Source organism: Sciurus carolinensis, chromosome 12 (genome assembly GCF_902686445.1).
Source record: "Sciurus carolinensis chromosome 12, mSciCar1.2, whole genome shotgun sequence".
Classification (NCBI taxonomy): Eukaryota; Metazoa; Chordata; class Mammalia; order Rodentia; family Sciuridae; genus Sciurus; species Sciurus carolinensis.
In genome coordinates, this window is record NC_062224.1 from 105,472,202 (window position 1) to 105,495,373 (window position 23,172).

Below are 23,172 nucleotides of genomic sequence, written 5' to 3' on the forward strand. Positions count from 1 at the left end.
GTTCTGGAAGTAAAACCATTCCCTTGCTTGAGGTCATCCAGCCAGTTTAAGAGGCTTTTGCATAATCCAGCATCTTCTCCCCTGTAGACCTATAGAACAAATTAGTCAACAGTAGAACTGAGAGCACTGACAGGTATCTCAATCACTTAAAAATGTTTACTGAAAAAGCGAAGGGAATAGGGGGAGGGAGGAGAGGAAGGAAGGGGGGTGGACCAGTACTGGGGACTGATTTAGAGCAAATTCATGCTTTTATAAATACACTAAAATGAATCCTAATATGTATAGCTAAAAAAAATTTTAACTTTACTGAATGCCAGTGGGTTAGCTACTGTGCTAAGTACTGGAATAAGTACATTATCTCTAAAAATTTCATGTGAGCTTCAAAACTGCCATGACACATCTATTACTATTTCACAGACAGTGGAATGTGAAGGAAGTGTGAAGATTATATTTAAGGATACTCAGATATGAGCATGCTATACCATTAAGTTTTCACAAAAGCAACTGCAAAGCAATAGTATCTGCGTTTGTTTTTTTAATGAAGATGCATGTGTGTAGTTTTATGTATATATTAGAAAAATAGGCACCAAAATGTTTAATGGTAATTATCTCTGAATAGAATGATCAAGGGGGAATTTGTACGTTTTGGATCACTGTTTATCTATAATTCTTTTTAATCATATTCCTTTTGTATTAAGAAAAAGATGTATACTGTTGCAGATCAAAAGACATTATTGTATCAAGCTACTACATTATCATAAATTCCTCCAGCTTCTTAGGAAATCAAATCGTAATATAATTACTACCATAAAAATCACATATAGCCACCATGTAGAATTCCACTTACATTCTATCTTTTCCTTTTTTCCTTTCTTTCCTTTAGAAGAAGTAGATGAACGAGATGATGCAGCAGACTGGGCTCCGGATGAATGCTGGGAGGTAACTTCCACAGAGGAAAGATCATAGGCAGACTTTCTGCTAGAATGGTCCTCCGGAATGCCTAAATTGCTACCACCAATACTGTCAAAGAAAAAGTAACAGAAAAAATAAAACGTCTAAGGGAGGCCACAAATTCTGCTTCAAAGCAGCTCTAAGCCTGCAGAGTAGACACCATGAGCAAAGTTCACCCTCTCAAGTTAAAAAAATGTATGGACAAGAAAGTTATTGTTGAAATTAAATGGTGGCAGACATGTTCAAGGAACACTGTGGGAATTTGATCCCTTTATCAATCTTGTGATAGATGAATGCATAGAAATGGAAACTAGTGGGCAACACAACAAGACTAGAATTTTGGTAATACAAGGAAATAGGATCATTCTGTTAGAAGCCTGGAAATAAGTATAAAAAACGGCTGTTGAGCAGAAAAGTTCATGTCCCCTCTCCAAAGGGACTGTTTTATTATGATGTAAAAATCAGTACATGTATTTTTTGTTATAGACACTTTTTGTAATAGTCAAAAAAAATGAAAAAGAAAAGAAAAACTAAAGATATTCTAAAATCTACTTAATTACTAGAATTTAATTATAATAAAAAATGGCATCCACTTCACTTTTCTTTTTTTTTTTTTTTTTTTTTTTTTCATATTATCCTAAGACTGTTCCCTATGGCTCAATTTGAGAAAAATATGAGATCAGTTTACTAAGTCCAAATGTACAATTTTATAAGTCATAACTACTTTCCCTCTGATAATCTGATAGAGAACAGTAGTGGTCTATTTTAACCTACAAATAAAATACATCAAACCATGTGAATTGGTAACATTAAATGTCATGAACCCTTAAAAAGTTTTTATTAAAAAATTTAATATTTTCTGTAAAAGCTCAAAATTTTAAATTATACTTGTCCTGTTATAATTTTAATAATACCTATTTCTATTAATCCAATTTGGTTTAACCAATTTTTATAAGATCACCTAATAATTTTATGTGGATAATAATTTGTGGCATGTAAAAATATATCGAATATTAGTAACTACAGATTAATTTATATGGTAACAAAATTAGGAAGAAAAGTCTCTCCAGCAAAGTCTTAATCACTTAAAGTGACTTTGTACAAGTAACTTAACCTCTGTACTTCCAATTCCTCTCTAAAATAGGGAAACTAACAATAGTACTTACCATTATCAGGCCATTATAAAAACAAGTTAACAAAGGTAATGTCCTCAATTTTCTCAGTGTCTTTGGGCATTAAGTGCTCAATAATTAACAGATAATATAATAGTTTTAATCTTTTTCAAAGTCTTATAACATTTTACATATTATCCCAGGTTTTTAAAAAAATTACTTTTACTTAGGATCATGGAGTCAAGTATCTATCTGCTCTCCCTCAATTCTACCACAGAAAACCATTTCTTAAGCTTCTTCTATTAGTATACCACAATACAATTTCCCAGAATTATCCTCTACCGAGGAGTCACAGATTGATTTGATGACCTAAATTTGGTTTACTGTTCATCAGGCCCAGTTTTAAATACTTTCTATTTCACTGAATCCCCATAACAACTCTGTGAAGCACACAGGTACTATTATTTCCTATTTTAAAGAGAAGGAAACTGGGAACTAGGGAGATTAAGTAACATGCACAAATAAATATAAGCAACTAATAATCAGGAGAGTCAGGTAATCCAGGCAATTTGAATACAGAGTACACAATATTCCACTATACTATATAGACTCTGCATTTATTTTTCAACAAGCAAAATTCGACTAATATTCAGACCAAAGTTCTCATTTGTATAAATTTTTTTCAGCCTTCAGACTTTATTCCATATTGCCATACTTAGGTTCAAGTGTTGATTTTTTTTCTGTCAAAGTCCCACTCCCTGAAGAGGAGACAAAATCATCTTCATAAGAAACACTACTTAGAGGAGTTGTAGTGACATTCAAAGGCCGTGATGCTGATGATGTTCCTCTATCTAATCTGTCTTCAAACCCTGTCAAAAGTAATAATTGATGCATAGTTAAAAATAAAAATCAAAAAATTATAAGCAAAGCATTCCATGACAAGGAGATTAGTAACATGGACTTAGGGACAGTTTAGTTTGCTTTTACTAAAGTTTCTTTTCCATTTAATTTTTTTAATCTAATATTTACATTTTTATTATGAAAAATTTCAAACATATGAAAATAAAACAGCATAATGAAACCAATGTTTAAGGGCTCAAATATATAGCCAAATTACAGTTCAAAGTCTGACTGCTATTAAAATTCATTTTGACAAACAGTAAGAATTGCTTCCATCTTAGAAATGTTATCACATTGCCCCTCTGAACTCTTGACCACTATATTGCAAGGATTCACAAGTTACTATATACAGAAAAACAGTTTTGATTCAAGTATGTAAATATAGCCACAGGAAACCTACTATATATTTGATATGTGTCAAATCTTGACCATCTTCTATGAATTTCTCTAAACTAGATCAAAATTTCCAAAACTACCAGATATTATTTTATGACAACTAAAAAATAGAATTTTAAAGATTAAATTGTGAATATTCTAGTTGAAGTTTGCAGATAATTTAATAGACACTAAGATGGATTATAAATCTCCATTATCCTTATAACAAATAATGAAGACTGTGTACTTAAGTATATTATCTTGCATAAAAATTAGGGAATAATGTAAAATAACATATAGATAGTACAAGCCCTTCTTATTTTTCTTACCTTTTCCATATAACTGATATGATTTGGTAAAAATATTAATGACACTATGTGGACTTCCCTTTGCTAATTCTTCCCATGGTCCTTTGCTTTGTGTACTACCTATGTGCCCCAAAAGTGGCAAGAATTTCTCAGCTTCCTTCTGAAACTCTTTGATGGGTTCATAAGTATTTCTTTCTCCAGCACAAAATTCCTTTTCTTTTAAGATTTCTGCCACCTTTAAAAGGGGCCGTCCATCCCGGCCTCCCTCCTCTTCAGAAAGACTCCCCTCACTAAGAAGAGGCCCTTCACTGACTGAGTCTGTGCTAGAACAAAGAGACATTTTGGCTTTTTCTGGAGAACAGTTTTGCAGATCAGAAATAGAAGAATCAGTCTGCCTCTTACACAACTGTGCCAGCAGCCCTCCTGGCTTGGGACCAGCGGATCTCATTCTGAAGCTTGATATGGCACTCTGAGGTCGTATCATCTCAGGAAGCTTTTTAAATTCACTAAGGTTGCCTACACCAGGAAGATCATCATCAAAAGTTGTATGAGATACACAGGTTCCCAGCATCTTTTGAATTCGGGCAGAAAAAACATCTTCAGTATCCTCTTTAACAGGTGGACTTAGAGCCTTCGTCCAAGGTCCATTTTCTTGAGGTGCTTGCTGCACTTCATACTCAGTGTTCCACACTGACCCATAGTTAATGTTGGCCCCAGCTAATTTCTTGGCTTCACTTTCAATCCTGCTAGACAAGGAAGCAGCTGTTGCTTTCAAAGCTTCAATACGATCCAGTTTACTCTTATACTGGCTGGCACTAGGTTTTAACAAGGCATCTGGATGAGCAGCTGGTGAGGTCAGATATGGTTGAGGTGTAAAACTTAATGGTCCTGAAGTCATGTTATGATTCTTCCTAGTTGGTAAAACAGATTCAAAATCCTTATGCAAAATCCCTACATGCTCTAGATTTAAAAGATGGGAGAGTAAATTTTCAGCTGTTCCGACAAGAGGTTGTGGTTGAGAATTGTGAATCCGTGGGCTCAATCTGTCAGGCTGCATCCATGTAGGTTCTATCAAGTCCCTTCTGGAAATGGAAGTCACAATATGTTAGTTAACAAAGCAACTAATAACTAAACCACCTTTTTGTTGTTGTTGCACTATTGGGGATCAAACCCATGGCTTCATGAATGCTAGGCAAGTTCTCTACCATAGCACTACATCCCCAGTCCAAAACACCATTTATAAAAAAAGTTTTGGGTTTTTTTCTGATTATAAGAGTGATGCATTCTGGGGTTAAAAAAAAAAAAAAAGAAAAAGGCAGAAAGTATAAAAAAGGTAAAGATCACTCACAGCTAGCTAAATAATCAAAAGAGTCACTATATATATATATTTCATTTAGATTTATATCCTTCCAAACATTTTTCTGTGTGTATGTTGTGTTTGAGTGGTATTACTGCACAAAAATAAAATTTCACTATCCATATTGTTTTGCAAACTTAGTTGTTTATTCCAATGAAGATACCTCTTTTTAAAAACTATTAATTAAAAAGGCAGCATTAAAATCTTTTTTTTAATTTTTTTTAGTTGTTGATGGACCTTTATTTTATTTATTTATTTATATGTGGTGCTGAGAACAGAACCCAGTGCCTTACACATGCTAGGCAAGTGCTTTACTACTGAGCCACAACCCCAGCCCATAAATCTTTAAAATAAATTTCTTTAAAATCCCTGGCTCTATCTTATCCTTTAAAAATGTTATATGAGAGGAATGCTTAAGAGTGCTAAATATTAATATAGACATTATATAGATTATTCCAATCAATAAACCTTTACTAAATGCTGAATACTGATGTTTAACATTGTTACATCCAAAAAAAGAGAGATGATTACAACCAACTTATAAAAAAATTAATGAATGAACATCAACGAACTAAATGCAAAAATCTGAGTTCCAATTATAAGTATATAATATAATAGTCAGGTGTCCATAAAGTCTAGAAACAGAATAAAGATATCTTAACCAACACAATGTACACCCACCTATGTTTCCAGATCATACACACTCCTTGTATATGAAGGGATACTACAGATAGATTAAAGGCAGATGTCAACTATTAAGAAGATTTTGTCCTTGGTCTTATACTTTACTTTTGAATGATGACAATAAGACATACTTATCAAATTTGCAGAAGACAGAAAGCCTGAAATCATGGCTACCCCAACAAATGATCTAACTATGATTCAAAATTATTTGTAAAGGTTCCAACTTTAGACTAAACTAATATGGAGAAATGTATACTTCCATAATTGGACTAAAACACATCTGGAAGAGGGTAACCAATGTGGTAAAGGAAATGAAAATCATGTCACCAGATTCTAGTGAGAAGTTAGAGCATTCTTGCATACTCAAGGGCTACCAATAAGAATAAATGAAGGAAGACTAGAGCACAGATTCTATGCTCTCATATATAAATTATTTTAAGTATAAGATGTGAGGTTGTTAGTGCCTAAGCTAAGCTGCTAGCAACAAGAATACAAAGGAGGTTAAAATACAAAAGAATCAATGAACAAAAATCCAAGAGTTTAAAATCCAAGTACTTAAAATGCCAATTCTATGATAAGTGCTATATTGATGGTAGAGAAACAGAGGAAAACAAAAATGAATATATTTAATCCAGATAAGAATAAATCCTGGCTGGGGAGGTGACTCTGCTGGTGGAGTGCTGGCCTAGAATGCACAAAGTTCGGGGTTCAAAACTGAGCACTACATATAATAATTAAATAAATATGTAAAAAAATTAATCTTTATTCTAGGATCTCAAGATACAGTAAGAATGATAGACTAATGAACAGCTAAATTACAGATGTCATAAGTACTAAGATAAAGATTTATAAAATTCAGTAAGATAAAGACAAGGGAGCAAGTGATTATGCTACACAAGGAAAGTGACTTTTGAGCTGGTTCTTCAAGGTGTTCAAGGTCAGATATATAACTTGATAGTAGCAAGTTAGCAAACACAAAAATGATGGCACATAAAGAGTGAGAAAAACAAATGACATAATTTTAAGGATAAAATAAATTCATTTTAACCATGAAGATATGTCTAAGAAATTAATAGGAATGCAGTATCTCAGAAATGGATAATACAGAAGTGGAGGCAATAGGTTAAGACACCACAGGTTGAAGAGGTTTGGTATTAAGAGAAAAAAGAAAGGAGAGGCACAATGTTCATGTATTGAAATATCACATGGTACCTCATGAACATACAATTTTATGTGCTAATTTCTTTTTAAGAATTATACAAGAACAAAGAAAGGAAAAAGAAACTAGTGCAAGGCAGTAAGTTCTCACAACAGACTTAACCGATTTAGAATTAGAGGGAAAAAACTCAGAAAAAGGCAAAAATTGAACACATGACTCTGCAGGGTATGTCTGACAACAATAATGAACTGAAGTGGATCGCCACCCAATTGTATTTACATTTAAAAAAAAGTTTACACCAGGCTGGGGTTGTGGCTCACTGGTAGAGTGCTTGCCTGGTATGTTTGAGGGCACTGGGTTTGATTCTCAGCACCACATATAAATAAATGAATAAAATAAAAGGTCTATTATCATCTAAAAATATATATACTAAAAAGAGATGTTTAAACTTTCAACAAGTCATCTCAAACCCTTCACTTATTAGGAGACAGTATGGAGAGCAGTTAAAAGCACAGGCTTCTGGAGTCAAAATGCCTAGTTCAAACCTACCTCCACCACCAATGTTTTGACAACTTGGAGAAAGTTAATTAAACTGTAGCCTCAATCACTTCTATAAAACAGGAACAACAGTGCCTAACACAAGGAATTATAAGGATTAAATAATATACACAAAGTACCTGGATCAGTACCTAAAACCCAAGAAACAATAAAGTTAGCTGCTTTATCAATATTATTATTCTCTAGGGTGAGAGGAAAGACGACTATGCGTACTAACCCCAAATTGGAAAGTGATTTGATTTCTATTGTACATTCTCAAAGAACTTCAAAATCTTTGTCTTCCCCAAATGGATCTCATTACTAAGCATAATTTATAACCATGTAATCTTTCACTGTGCTTTATCCATCCAACAGATTTTTATTATGTGTTTGGTTCAAGGCAAGAGTGCTTCCAACGGCAGAAGGAACTGACATTAACACTGGATTAAAGAACAGGCAAAATTTTAATAAGAATAGGGCATCATACAGTAAGTACAACTATATACCATGCTTAGAAGATGTATTAGAAATAAACCTCTCTCTGCTCTCTTGCTCACGAAGGTCAATCAGCAATTCATTGAACATAGATCACTACTTTAAACTCCATAAAATGGAATTTCATTCTCCCCATTTTACCTTGTGAGAGGCTGTGGAGGTTCTGACAGAGATATGTCACTACTGGAAGATGCACTTGGGGGACGTTCCTGTACTTTATTTTCTTTGTCAGATTCTCCAGATGGCTGATACCCTGGTCTGGCCTAGAAGAAAAGGACATCACATTTACCTGACTCCTATCACACAGAATTATTCAGAGAGCTCATAAGATAAAACACTTCAGCTTTACAAGGATCATAAAATAAAGGGTTTTTTCTTCCTCAAATATAAGTAATTCACATTTAGTTTGCCTTTAAATTAACCATCATGAATAACAAAATATTTGAAATCCAACAAGAACTCCTAATCCTAGCTGTCTAGTGTTAGGGAGAAGTAATATCCTCTAGAAACCTCAGTTTTTTCACCTGCCAAGTAGAAATAAGGTAGTACCTACCCTTCTCATGAGTGTGAGGATTTACTGAGTTTATGCCTATAAGTAAAGCCTTTAAAACAGGAGGTACATAGTTCATACTTACTATTCTTCCTTGTCACACTGAACTGCAATCGTCTCTAATTTCAGCACAGATTATAAAACTAAGTATTGCCTAACATAATCTATGTACTGAGTATTTGGTAGTATAATGAAAATTAGGCATGACTATTAATAGCAAAGACAAGAGGAATCAATCAATATTGATTATTAGAATCAATGTTAGAAACTCTTAAATCAGCTATTATTTTCTATCACATTACTCTTCATATGCAATAAATTTCATGAAAGGCCATAAATATTTTAAATATTATCTAAGCATTTCTGAATATTAGTAATGGTGGATAATTTTTAAATGGTATAGTATGGCAAATAAGCTTTTCCTAGGCACGAATTACACCTTTTTGTATTTCTTACTACTATTACCTGTGTTTCCTGCGTGACCTGTTGATGAGCTGGCTCTTCCAGCAAGGTCTTTTCTAGTAGCAATTTGGAGTAAGTTTCCTGTAGTCGCCTAGCTGCTGATGGATCAGGGGGCACATTTTTTGCTTTAGTAAAAGCTTCTTTCTGTTTCCGGTAGAGTTCCTGTAATCGTTTATTCTTCTGTTCAGTAGCCTCCTTTTGAGCCTTTTTCTCTTCATTTTGCTTCCTCTTCCTTTCTTCCTGCTGTTTAACAATGTACTGTCGTACCTCATCTGTATCATAGTGGCGCTTTTTGGAAGTAACAGGGGGCTCTTCATTAGCTGTTATTTTGTCAGGTTTTCTTTTCACTGGGCTATGACTCCGAGGAGCCTGGACAGGTACTGATGACTTCTGATTCTGTAACTCTCCAGTTTCTGGCCTAGAGTTGTGAGCTGTAGAATCTAGCTGTAGGTCATCGAGAATGCCCCGGATTTCAACAGGTAAAAAGTCCTTATTTAAGGCAGTACTTTCCTCCTGTTTATTTTCTGGAAGAGATGAAGCTAACTTCTTATTATTTTCAGACCGAACTCTACTTCTTGAACGTTCTGAGCTCTGTGGAAGATGTCTATGTGAAACATCCAACCTGGGATCAGATTCTGCTCTTCCAATGTGACCCCCTACAACATACGAACTGTTAGTGATAGGTTAAAATTCTATATTCATTCCTAAGATTTATTGCATTAAGAAGAGAATTAGGGAATTTAACCTTATCTTAAATTCAAAATATCGTATAGTCTTCTAAGGAACATTATAAAAGGAAATAAAACCTTCCCTTTTTAACAGTAAAATAATTTCAATCTTCAGAAAAACAATACTTCCTTGGGTCTTTTATTTAAAGGCTTTTTAAATATTTCTAGAAAAAGAACAGATCTTATGGTTGATGTGTTAAATATTACTATTTATTTCTTACATGCATATTTAATATGACTGTTTCTCTGCTTTCAAAAGTTATTTAAAAAATCAATAATCTGGGCTGGGGTTGTAATTTAGTGTTAGAGCACTTGCCTAGCATGTTTGAGGCTCTGGGTTTGATCCCGAGCACCACAAAAACAACAAAAATCAATTATCTTTTTAGTACAAAGTATCTTAATTAGAATCAAGGAAATTTAAAATACTTTAAGAATCTTTTAAAGAATAATAGTTTTTAAAAAGCTTTGCAAAGATCATATACCAAATCCAAAAAATAAAGGCACCGAAAAAACACATCTTTTTGAAAATTCTACATTGACACATTTCACAATTACATGAAATGGAAAGTTTAATTTACATTCCTCTTGGTGCAGAAAATATTAAAACTGGCCTCATATGTGATCATATTCAAATTTTAATAACATCAAACAAACTATTTTTGAGATGGGAGTCTCACTAGGTTGCCTAAACTGGCCTCAAATTCTCAATCCTCCCACTTCAGGCTCCCAAGTAACTGGGATTACAAGAGTGTGCCACTGTACCCAGTCTGGCTTAATTTTAGATTGAGGAGAATGCACATTAAGTTTATTGGCAACATACATGAAAGTGAAGAGGAACAAATACAAGGTATATGGACTACTATATACCAAATTACAGCTGTGGTTTCATTTCTTAATGAATCCTGCAGTAACTCCCAATTAATTAAGGCAAATTTTAGTACTGTAAAGGAAAGTTGGCCTGTAGGTCTTTATCTTTTATTTCTCAAAATTAGCATTTTAGTCTATTCATTTCAAATAACATTTAAGATACTTTAAAAAAAGTGAGAAGTAATAGAACTGAGAGTCAAACATAAAAGTTCTGGAACTTACATCCAAAATATGCCACCAACTATACAACTCTGAGAAAAAAAACTTTTTTCTTTCAAAGCCAGTTTCCTAAGCTATATTAAGGAGGAAAAAAAAAAACTTTGTACATGTTTGTACATGTTGGAAAAGACAAGGCTGGACTTGATTCTCTTAAGGTCCCAGAAATCTGATATGATTTGATTAAAACGATACTTTGATATTCATGACAGCTAACTGTAATGAATATAACAAACACAGGATTCCTGGTATAGATGGCCAGAACACCTATGTGCAGAGATTATTCAGACAAGTCTCCTAGAACGCTTTTGCTTTGAGCTTCATTCACAATTCTAAAGCAAGTCCTACAACATTCTCAAAGTATGTTAACCTTATCGAAGTGCTAACAAGTCATTTTTAATTATTTTTCTCAACAACTTTAAATATAGCCACTCACCAGATTTAGTAGTTTTTTCTCTTCCATTTCTGTCACTAGATGCTGTTCTTGACTCTTTCTGTTCCATTCTGGGCACAGGTCCCAGAATTTTCTTTACTAATTTTTGTCCATCTCGCCAAGAGGATGTACTTATCACACGACTATTTCCTATAATATATAGGTATATATAACATTAAATTTAAAACTCAAGTTTTAGCTCTAAGTAGAATATCTACTCAACCATGCAGATTTTATAATTAATTTTCTTTTTATCTTCTGTTAAGGTCTAAAGTTTTACAATATAGCTAGTTTTAACTTGAAGCCACCAACACTGGTTAATAGTTTGTCCATATCTTTATTTACCGAGGAATGTCAAATAAGTATAAAATGTTTTCAAACTTAACTACCAAATCATAATTATTCCTACAGTCTCAAGTAATAAGGCACTGAACTCAACAATGTCATTCAGCGGAGAACAAAAATATGTCTTTAATGATAAAAAGTGTTTGGTTTTGATACTTAAATGATAAAACATACATTTGCTGAACAAATGAATGGCTTAATCGAAGCATAGGAAAAAAATTATGAGGAGAAAAAAAACAATTAACAGTGATCACCTTCGAAAGGGATGGCATTACTGGGTCTTCCACACTGTATATTACAGATGTGTACCACACCACCATCCTCTGAACAATAACACTATCAATAAAAATATCAACTGTTGGAAGCCATATATAAATTGTGGGTTTGTTTGAGTCAACATAAGGCAGGGACGCTCGCTGCTTTTCTGGGAACTCCTGGGTGGAATCCTCCAGTTCAAGAAAGTCCAGATCATGCTGGCACCCTGCCTGAGCTCACAGCCTCAGAATCAAACACCACTGCCCAGAGATGGACCTAACCTGCCAAGCACAAACAACCTGTTTATCTCCTCTCTTATCCTGTCCGTCCGAAGGAGATCCCTATCAATCCCCTTTGGACTGTACCACTATAAATAAAACAAGTGTGGTCTTGTTCTTTGTTAGAAGTCAGACCTATCTAGTCTGCTCAATCTGTCACACCCCTGCTTTGAAAAAAAAAAATACATATATATACATATATGTGTATATATGTATGTGTATATATGTGTGTGTGTATATGTATATATATGTGTACACACACACACACACACACACACACACACACACACACATATCTAGCCTTTTGTCTTGATTTTTTAGTATAAAAAATAAAGCTTCTTTTTCTCAGTCAGCCCACAGCTCTGAAGGTTACCCATTCCCTCGCCCATGCAGGACATGGACAAGAATCAACATTTTAAATTGCCCTCATTATAATGGCTCACAAAAATAAGAGTATATTTCAACAAATATAGCTATTTACTAGGAGAAAAAAAAATTTCATCTACGAGTTCCAGAAAATTAAAATTAGACCATCATCTCAAAATAGACAATAACCTTAAAAGCAACAAATGACATGAGAGATCATTTGCAAAACAGATAAAAACTAAACATGAAATAAATATGTTTTTATGTAGAATATGAGAAATGGAATGACAATGAAAATAATGAAGCAGCACTTTAAAACCAATTAAATTACAAAGAAAATTTTTATATTAATAGTCAACACTGGTGGGCATGGTGGCACACGCCTGTAATCCCAAGTGGCTCAGGAGGCTGAGGCAGGAGGATCCCAAGTTCACAGACAGCCTCAGCAACTTAGTGAGGCCTTAAGCAACTTAGCAGGACCCTGTCTCAAAATAAAAAATAAAAAGGGCTGGGATGTGGTTTACTGGTTAAGCAACCCTGGGTTCAATTCCTGGTACCAAATAAAAAAAAAAATTAAAAAAAAACAAAAACACAGTATTATATGACAGGAACTCCTGTGCTCATATCTTGAAATAAATGAAAATATTGTTTTGTTTTGTTTTGTTTTTTTTTCCGCAGTGCTGGGGATAGAACCCCAGGTCTCATGCCTCATGCATGTTAGGGAAGCACTACACCCTGAGCCACAACTGTATCCTTTTTATAAAGTATTTCTTTAGTTGTTGATGAACTTTTATTTTTATTATTTTTATTTATTTTTATTTTTATTTACTTTATGTGATGCTGAGAATTGTACCCACATGCTAGGTAGGCACTCTACCACTAATCTACAACCCCAGTCCAACTATCATTTTTTATAATATTAGAAGTAATCTGAGGGCTGGGGATATGGCTCAGTTGGTAGAGTGCCTGCCTCACAAGCACAAGGCCCTGGGTTCAATCCCCAGCACCGCAAAAAAAAAAAAAAAGAAGTAATCTGAATATCAAGAACATGAAGTTATTATGTTTCTACTAGACAGAATATTATATGACCATTACTGAATAACAATTTCCATAAGAAACAAGAGAAATGTACTTCTGAAAAGATGCTGAGAAAAATAACAATCGACATGTATAAAAAGGTTTAGATAATACAATGATTATAACCACTAATGTGATTTTAAAACTACTATAATAAAATACACAAAATACTAGTGCTTTATATCAGCATAATGGTTTTATCTGTTGTCTTCCATTTTTCCAGTTATGACACTATTTTATTTTATTTACAACAAAAGACATTCATTTAGGCTTTCTTTAAAAAAAGGTTTTAATTTGAAAGTTTAATTGAAGTATAGTCTTAAGGAAAACATCAATCATAAAAAGATGAATAATGAATGAATTCTACTTCAGGAATGTTTTTCTACCTTGTTATTAACTTTATATACTCTCTAAAATATTTAAACAGTTTTAAGTCTATTGCTCAATCTACTTATAAGGAACTTTGTATTTTTAAGAAAAATGAGAAAACAGGCTTCTCTTCAATTTCAGTTTAATTTTCTGAATCAAAAACAAGCAAACATGAATACACTGTAGTTATTTATAAATGTTGGCTTCTAAATATGCTGGGTGGTTATTTGTAAATTCTGGCTTTCTGAAACAGTCTCATGTGTAAGTGGAGGAAAAAGAAGACTTTCACTAGGCACACTATTAATATAGTTTTAGCTTATTTCATGCTTCTGTGTCTAAGTCATGTTACAGTGCATATGTGAAAATTAGCCTACAACAATACTGGACAAACATACTCCAGATTAGTGCTGCAAGTTATAGTGCTCCTGGTGCTTCATTTCAAACTAAACCCCTGACAAGAGTATTATATTACATGAAAAAAAAATTTTTAATTTTAAGAATTAGTTAAAACACTGAGATCATTCCTGTTTTTGTAAAATTTCATTTTTTATTTGCCTAAAATCAGTGTCACTCTGTTAAGACATATAAAGTTAATGCATGCTGCAAAATGTTATTTGCCATTCTATTGATTAGTCTGTGATCAGAGAAACAGTCTGATCAAAAAGCAGTGCCCCGGGTTGGGGAGATAGCTCAGCTGGTAGAGTGCTTGCCTCGCAAGCACAAGGCCCTGAGTTCGATCCCCAGTACCACAAAAAAAAAAAAAGAAGAAAAAGCAGTGCCTCATCTTTTTGACCCTATTCCCATAAGACTTGGAATTTTTTATCATGGCATTAATTTATACTTCTTTGTACGACATACTTCCTCCATGAAGGTTGAAACTATGCACATCTTGTGTACCACTCTATTACCTAAGCTTAGGACAGTGTTTCACATAGAACAAGTCCTCAAAACATTTGAGTAATGAATTAATATACCAATTCAGAATGTCTCCAAACTCAAAGTGGTAAGTTCCCAACTTTCTCTACTCTTTCTTGGCCCAAATTATTCACTAACATGAATAGGATACACTAAACAAACATTTTCAATATAATCAGAAATAATCATTACTATTATTAATGGAGTCATAATGGATATTTGAGTACTTAATTATGTGTCAGGTGCTATATTGAGAGCTTATAGGCATTTTTTAGTTTTCACAAGATCCCTATGAGATAAATACTGATATTATGCATACTTATGACAGTTTAATTAATTAATTTATTTATTTTTTGGGTGCTGGGGATCGAACCCAGGGCCTTGTGCTTGCAAGGCAAGCACTCTACCGACTGAGCTATCTCCCCAGTCCCTTAATTTATTAATTAGGTCTAATAAGAGATTAAAAACTTATTATAGCTCTTAGCATACAATTTTTTTCCTTCGTTAAGTCAAACTTTCATTTTTTCACTTAAATGAAGTACTTTATAGCTTTTCGTTGGCATACCCAAATTGGAGGTATCACTATTCTTGGGTATTGGGTCTATATTAAGTAAAATAAGCTTTGTAAATTGAACAGGAGCTCTGTGGTATCACAACAGTGAGAGTCAGTCTGATAACCAAGAGGGGCCGCTGAGTGACTAATGGGGGATGACTACAGGTGAGTGTGGATATGCAGACAAAGGCATGACTGCTCTGGACTGGATGTCGAGAGATTTCAGGATGTTACTTTCCTATTTTACATATGGAGAAAGGCATACTAAAATTAACCCATTTGTTTAAAGGAATAAAGTAAGTTACAAATCCAGTCAATCTGGATTGAGGCTGAAATGTAAATCATATGAAACGATATTCAAGTTTGATCAATTCTCTGCCTAACCTGATCAATACTGGCAAGGACAGTCACAGTTCCATTATGCAACACTTACTCTTATGAAAATATATGAAAGGGTTAATGATAGTCATAAACAATTCCCTTGTATATTCTTGTTAATTTCTATTAGAAATAAAGATAACTTTTTGAATGTGTTACATATCTTGAACATACAATGAACAGATGGCTTCATGGATACAAAACTTTTCAACTTATACATTCTAAATATATAGTTTATTCTTTGCCAGTTATACCTCAAACACAGGCACACTTGCACACACAAAAAATAATGGTAAAGTACTGAATTTTTCTAGGTGCCATACACTGAGAGTATTTGGTAACAGATATTTATATCCATATAGATTCAAGATCAGTAACATGTAACTTTAGGATGTATACAATATTGAAAGACTAACCTGTTTTGCATTCTGGACTTGATAACTGTGTTACTTTTTGGACTTTTCGTACTGGCTTGACTACTTTCTTCTCTTTACTTTTTTCAGTAGGTTTCTCTCTTATAGAGATATCATCTGAAATGTAGAAAATTTTACAGCAGTTATTATGATTCCCACCCACCTGTTCATCCTCCTCCAGTAAGAAAAATCATTAGACGTTGTCCCTTATCTGTGGTTTCACTTTCTGAAGTTTCAGTTACCCAAGGTCAACTATAGTCCAAAAATATCAAGTGGAAAATTACAGACATAAACAATTCAAAAGACTTAAATTGTACAATATTCTAAGTAACATTATGAAATCTCTTACCATCCAGTTCAGAGCAGAACATCTCTCTGCCGGCATATCCATTCTGTATATGCTACCTACTCACCCGTTAGTCAACCCCCCATTAGTCACTCAGCAGCCCCTCTTAGTTATCAGACTAACTCTCACTGTTGTGATATCACAGAGCTTCTGTTCAATTTACAAATCTTATTTTACTTAGAAGACCCAATACACAAGAATAGTGATGCCACCAATTTGGGTATGCCAACAAAAAGCTATAAATTACTTCCTTTTAAGTGAAAAAGTGAAAGTTTCTAACTTAAAGGGAAAAAATAAATGCTAAGGTGGCTAAGAGCTGTAAATTGTTGTTAATCTCTTACTGGACCTAATTAATAAATTAAACTTTATCATAGGTATGTAAAGGGGGAAGAAAGTGTAAGTAGGATTCAGTACTATCTTCAATGCCAGGCATTCCCTGGGGGTCTTGTAGTGTATCCCCAGTGGATAAGGCAGAGGGAAATATAATATAAAGCATATGGTTCAGGTAGTGCTGAAGAAATCTTTACTGAGGCTATTTCTGTGACCCACAAGCTACCAATGTCAACTTGTCTTAGAGAAAGATCTAAGGACTGCCACTACTCCACTGTTAAGTTATAATTCTTTATTTTTCTTTCTTCTTCAGCAACCTCATTTTCACAAATGAAAAAAAAAATAATAGTAGTAATGCTTTAAAAGTCAAGGTCGCTGCCATGTGCAGAATTTCAGAGGTGAGCACTTTCACAAATTCCTATTTCATTTAAAAATGTAGAAACAAAGTTTACAAAACAGTCTCTTTCTCTCTATATATATATTTTTTCTTGTTTTTGGGTAGTAATGAGCTTGAACCCAGGGGTGCTCCACCACTGAACTACATCCCAGCTGTTTTTATTTTTTGAGACAGGGTTTTGTTAAGTTGCCAAGGCTGGCCTTGAACTTTTGATCTTGCTTTGTAGTCACTGGGATTACACGTGTGTACCACTATACCCCACTCAATATAATATTCTTAAAGTAGATCCTTTTATGATTATGCTAAGTGAAAACTTATAAATTACTACTAAGTTTTAATTTTTTTCAACCTAGGGAGCTGACTATGCACAAAATTTTTTCAAATTAACCTCAATTACAGATATGAATTATTGGAATTTAAAGTACATGGACAGGTTTCCATGATGGGCAAGGAAAAAAATAAATAAGTAAAAGGATCTAGGGCAGGAGGTAAACCTAGTGTCTAAGAATGAGCAAGGAGGCCAGTGTAACTGAAATAAACAACAACAACAAAAATAAATAAATAAGAGAGAGAGAGAGAGAGAGAGAGAAAATAGCGTGATCAGAGACATAACTGAGAGCCAGATCAGACAGGGTTTTACAAGTCACTGTAAGAATGTCAGTTGTGCTCAAAAGTGGGGGGAAGATGTTGAAAGATTCTCAATAATGGAGTGACATGATTTAAAACTTAATCTTACTCTAGCAGTTATGATGAGAACAGACTGATTAGAAGGGGGAGGTAAAGAGACTAGTTTGAAGACTATTGTAATAATTCAGGCAAGAGATCAAGAAACTGATGATTGCTTGATGTAGATGGTAGTGACTGAAGTGTGTACGTATGTGTATTTTATAAATGTTTTACATGTATTATACACACACACACACACATACACACACACTCACGTGCACGCATATATATACATACATTTATTTTGGACAATATAAAGTATGAAAGAAACAAGAAGGGGATCAAGGTAGACCCAAGATTTGGGGTCTGAACTGTTAGAAGAACAATATTAACTGAACTGGAATGTCAGAGTAGCAAGTTTAAGGGAAGAATCATGATCCAAATGAGTTAGTTTATAAGCTTTATTTTGGATATATTAAGCTTGAGAAACCTCTTTTATACATTCAAGGGGAGATGTGGAGTTATCAGTTGGATAGGAGTTTGAGTTAAGGGGGAGGTCTGGGCTAGAGACATAAATCTGGGAATCATTTAGCAACACAGAATAAACGCCTGAGACTGGCTAAGCTTGTCTAATAGGTATATATAGATAAATAAAATGAGAGTGCACATGAAAGAGGGAGAAAGAAAAGAAGAGCATGAGTACCAGGGATTGAGGCCAAGGCATGACAAAGTTTAAAGATGAGGGAGCAGATTAGGAAAAAAAAAAAAAAAACCAACTGGAAAAGGAGCAGCTAGACGTAGGAGGAAAATCAGGTACTTATGAAATCCTAGATATCAAGGGAAGAATATCAAGGAAGAAGTGATCGATCATGTCAAATGCTGACAGCTCAAGATTGACAAATGAGTATTAAATACTGCATTTTACAATGTGAAAGTCACATTGTCTTGAGAAGAGTATCCCACAAAGAAATAATGGCAAATACCTAAAACAAAAGATTAAGAAAGGGAGAAGAGAAATTGGAGACAATGAGTAGAAGACAACTTTTTGCATTTTTACTGTTAATAGAAGGAAGAAACATGACAGTGACTGGAGAGAAGTAAAGCTGATATAATAGCATGTAAATAAACAGTATGTCAATGGCAATGACCTGGTAGAAAGGGAAAACTGATGATGAAAAGGAAAAAAACAGGGTGGAATTTTTTTTTTTTTTTTTGATACTGAGGACTGAACCCTGGGGTACTTACCACTAAGCCACATCCCCAGTCCTTTTTATTTTGAGACAGGGTCTCACCAAGTTGCTAAGGGCCTCACTAAGTTGCTGAGGCTGGCCTTCAACCTGTGATCCTCCTGCCTCAGCCTCCTGAGTCACTGAGATTATAGGTGTACACAACCACACCTGGCTGGAAGCAATGTTCTCAAGCACAAAGAACAAATGCAATCTAAAACACAAGTAGACGGGTTGGTCTTACCTAGGAACACTGAGTTCACCCACCTACTATAACAAGAGATGAGTATTAATTATAGATAGACCTCTTTAAGAGTTCTTGACATATTCCACTTTTCCATCATGATACTGTCCTATGACATGTATTGTTATTATTCCTTTATAGAGATGAGAAAACCAAGGAAGAAAGGTTATGTAACATAGTTGGCAGAAATAGCCAGTAAGTGGCACAGTCAGAATTTGAGTTATTGTTGATTTCAAAATCTTTGCTCATCTCTCCATATGAGAAATTGTTTTCTGAATGCAGTGTTCTAATTAATTAAAGCAAGAAATTTGGACTGTATACTCAATGCCACAAAACATATTAGTGAAATCTCTGTGAGGGCTTACTAGAAACTCCTCAGGATTTAGAATCAGACAAAGTTGGTTTTGAGTCTTGGTTTCAATTCTTTTTTTTCTCCCCTAATATCAAAATAGAGCAATTTATTCAAGACACTGAATATGATCTGTTGATTCTCTCTTGAAACAAATGAGCTATGACACACAGGCTGGGGGTAGAGAAAACGGAGGCAGCTGTGGTTTAACAGAATCTGGGAAATGCTGACAGAACCATGCAACCCTGGGAAAATTATTCTGAGCCTCCACTACCTCAACTCTAAAAAATACACAAGATTAAGCACTTAGTATTTTGCCAGTAATAATAGGTATTCAACAAGTAACAACATTATGACTATAACCTTCCTATTTCCCACTTCCAGTCTTCCATAGTTGTCTATTTCCAATTCTCTAACATTATTCTCTCCCTATAATGTTTATTTTCTTTCTGCATCTGACTGCCAAATTACTGACCACTTCAAAGATCTCAGAAGGCTACGAGAAGTAAACGTCAAGTAGACTCTCTTATGCTTCCTCCACATCAGGCGGTCCTGATTCCCAAAGTCCCTCAGTTTAAAAATAGCCTGTCTCATTAGTCATGTAGGCTAATTTTAACCCTGGAACAGAGTCTAGAGGCTGAGGGAGTCTTTTCACTCAAACCACTACTACATTAAATATAACACAGTTAGAAAAGGGAAAATCTTTAGTTGGGTGACAATTTTATGTTTAAATATTATTAATTAGATGGTATGCATGATAAAATACTCAAACCATAAAAAAGCTTGACTCTCACCTGCAAAGTGAAGTGCTAAATCTCGGTACAGTTCTCTACTCATGTTTTGAAATTCAGCCTCTTGCCATACTTTCCCATCAGGAGTTCGAATCTTGGTCTCTGAAGGGTTGAAACCTAATATATATCAGTAATACAGAATACTCTTATCAAAGTTCTTAACAAAATATAAGTTTTGTTGAGCATATTTTTTTGAATGACATAAAATTCACAGTGTATATCTCCAAGGTTTTAGTATATTCACAAAGTTATATAATCATATAATTCCAGAGTATTTCATTGAAAACAAACCCTGTACCTATTAGCAGTCATTTCTCACATGACCTCTTCCATCCCTGGCAATTACCAATCTACTATCTTTGTGGATTTGTCCATTCTGGACATTTCACATGGAATCATATGTGTGCTCTTTTGTATCCAACTTAGCATGTTTCGAGGTTCAATAGTATATAACATGTGTCGGGGCTGGGGTTGTGGCTCAGTGGTAGAGCACTTGCCTGGCATGTGTGAGGCACTGGGTTTGATCCTCAGCACCACATATAAATAAATGAATAAAATAAAGGTCTATCAACATCTAAAAAAAATTTTTTTTTAAATAGTATATAACATGTGTCAAGGCTTTATTCCTTTTTAGTGCCGAGTGATACTTCATTGTATGGACATGACATTTTGTTATCCGTTCATCAACTGATAGACACTGGGGTTGTTTCTACTTTGGGGTTATTATGAATAACACCACTATGGACATTCTTGTGCAAGTTTTTGTGTAGACATGTTCTGTTCCCTTGGGTTTTATATGTAGGAACCAAGTGCTAGGTCATGGTAACTATGCAGTTAACTTCTGAGGAACAGCTAAACTGCTTTCTAAAGGAACAGCACCATTTTGCATTCTCACCAGCAATGTGTAAGGGTTCCAATATCGCTACATCCTTCCCAATGCTTATTACTGTCTTTTTTTACTAGAGCAACTGTAACAGACATAAAGTAACATCCCAATGTACATGTGATTTGCATTTACCTAATAACTAATGATGCCGAGCACCTTTATAAACTTTTAAAAGAGGAATGCATAATTAGCTATTACATAATGTGCTGACAAATACCATTTGGAAAAAATAAGCTTCAATATACATTTACCCAAAAAGACTAGAAGAACTAGATTTACTTATAAAAGAATGTCAATCATAAATTATGGACAATAGAGCGATAAACTATCCTTCTCAAGATTGAGAGAGAGAGACAGCACTACTCATTCCTCTGGTCTTCAAAGACAGGCATTAATTGCTACTGAACAAATGGGTAAGCTGCTGTCTACACAGGCAAAATGTATCCAAAGTGTGGAAAACAGGTCTTTAACATATATAGGCTCAATTTCTCAAGAAACATTATACATGTGCTATTTCCTAGCAATTATCATTCTGGTTTTCAGATTTACCACTATTAAAGATATATACTGAACCTTGAACAGTATTTTGCAAAATAATGATGAATTTGAATAATAACCAAAATAGTATATTTTAAGATAGGCTCAACTTATCAAAAAATTGGAAACAAATGAATATTTGTAGAATTAAATCAATGTAAAAATTAGGATGGAGTAAAAAAATTGATGAAAGCACTATATTAGAGCAAATTACAGTGTACAGACTGAGTATCTCTTAACCAAAATGCTTGGGAACCGAAGTGTTTCTGATTTTGAATTTTTTGGGACTTGGAACATTTGCACATACACAATAAGATATCTCAGTGAAACTCAAGTCCAAATGTGAAATTGATTTATGTTTCATATACTTTTTACACATAGCCTGAAGATACATTTATACAATATGTTTTAAATAACTTTGTGCATAAAACAAAATTGGTGCATATTGAAGCATCAGAAAGCAAAGATGTCAAGTTCATTGGAGTAGACAAAGAGGAATGAAAGGAAGGAAGAAAAGCGGGGAACAGGAACAAAAGATTGAATTGAACAAAACTTTTCTATGTTCACATATGAATACACAACCAATTTAACTACACATCATGCACGACCACAAGTGAGGAAGTTATATTCCATGGATGTATAATATGTCAAAACACACTCTACTCCCCTACTATCTTGTATATCTAAAAAGAACAAATTAAAAAAATACATGAAGTCTAAAAAAAAGAAAGCAAAGGTGTCACTACTTCAGCCACCCATGTGCTTGTTTACATCATCATTATTCCCAACGCTGAATTTATATGCCACCAATGAGTAATCATTTTCTTTTTTTAAAATAATTTTTTAGTTGTCAATGGACCTTTATTTTATTTATTTACATGCAATGCCGAGAATTGAATCCAGTGCTCATGAAAGCTAGGCTAGCACTCTACCCTTGAGTTACAACCCCAGACAGAATAATGATAAATACACAAGTATTTAACAGTAAACACCACTAATACTGTGACACACCATAACTGCATGCCTTAATACTGTGAAAAAGTGTGCTCATGTAACTAAGCAGTACAAGACCATCATCAGAGTCTTTGTATCAGTTGTTAAGCCAGTGACAGTAACCAATGGCAGCTTTCAGTATACCTATATGATGTGTCTTGATTGAATGGTTACTATACAATATTAAATAAATTTTTTTTTTTTTTTTAAAGATGAGAAGAAACATCAGAAGCAATTCAGGAACTAGGAAGTGGATCTTCTAGGAATGAAGTGGCTTTTTTTTTTTTTTTTGGGGGGGCGGTGCTGGGGATCGAACCCAGGGTC

General features: G+C 34.1%; 1 protein-coding gene across 1 annotated transcript in view; it reads right to left on the minus strand.

Moving 5' to 3' along the window:
* The window catches only part of Cep350 (centrosomal protein 350), a 144,478-nt gene that overhangs the window by 87,649 nt on the left and 33,657 nt on the right, over positions 1-23,172 (minus strand). Inside the window, exons 7-14 of the mRNA XM_047520182.1 lie at positions 20,436-20,549; positions 16,087-16,200; positions 11,138-11,284; positions 8,894-9,546; positions 8,020-8,141; positions 3,668-4,728; positions 2,779-2,932; positions 848-1,020 (exon numbers count right to left, since the gene is read on the minus strand). Coding sequence (XP_047376138.1) covers positions 848-1,020; positions 2,779-2,932; positions 3,668-4,728; positions 8,020-8,141; positions 8,894-9,546; positions 11,138-11,284; positions 16,087-16,200; positions 20,436-20,549 — 2,538 coding nt within the window. The remainder of the gene's footprint in view (positions 1-847; positions 1,021-2,778; positions 2,933-3,667; positions 4,729-8,019; positions 8,142-8,893; positions 9,547-11,137; positions 11,285-16,086; positions 16,201-20,435; positions 20,550-23,172) is intronic.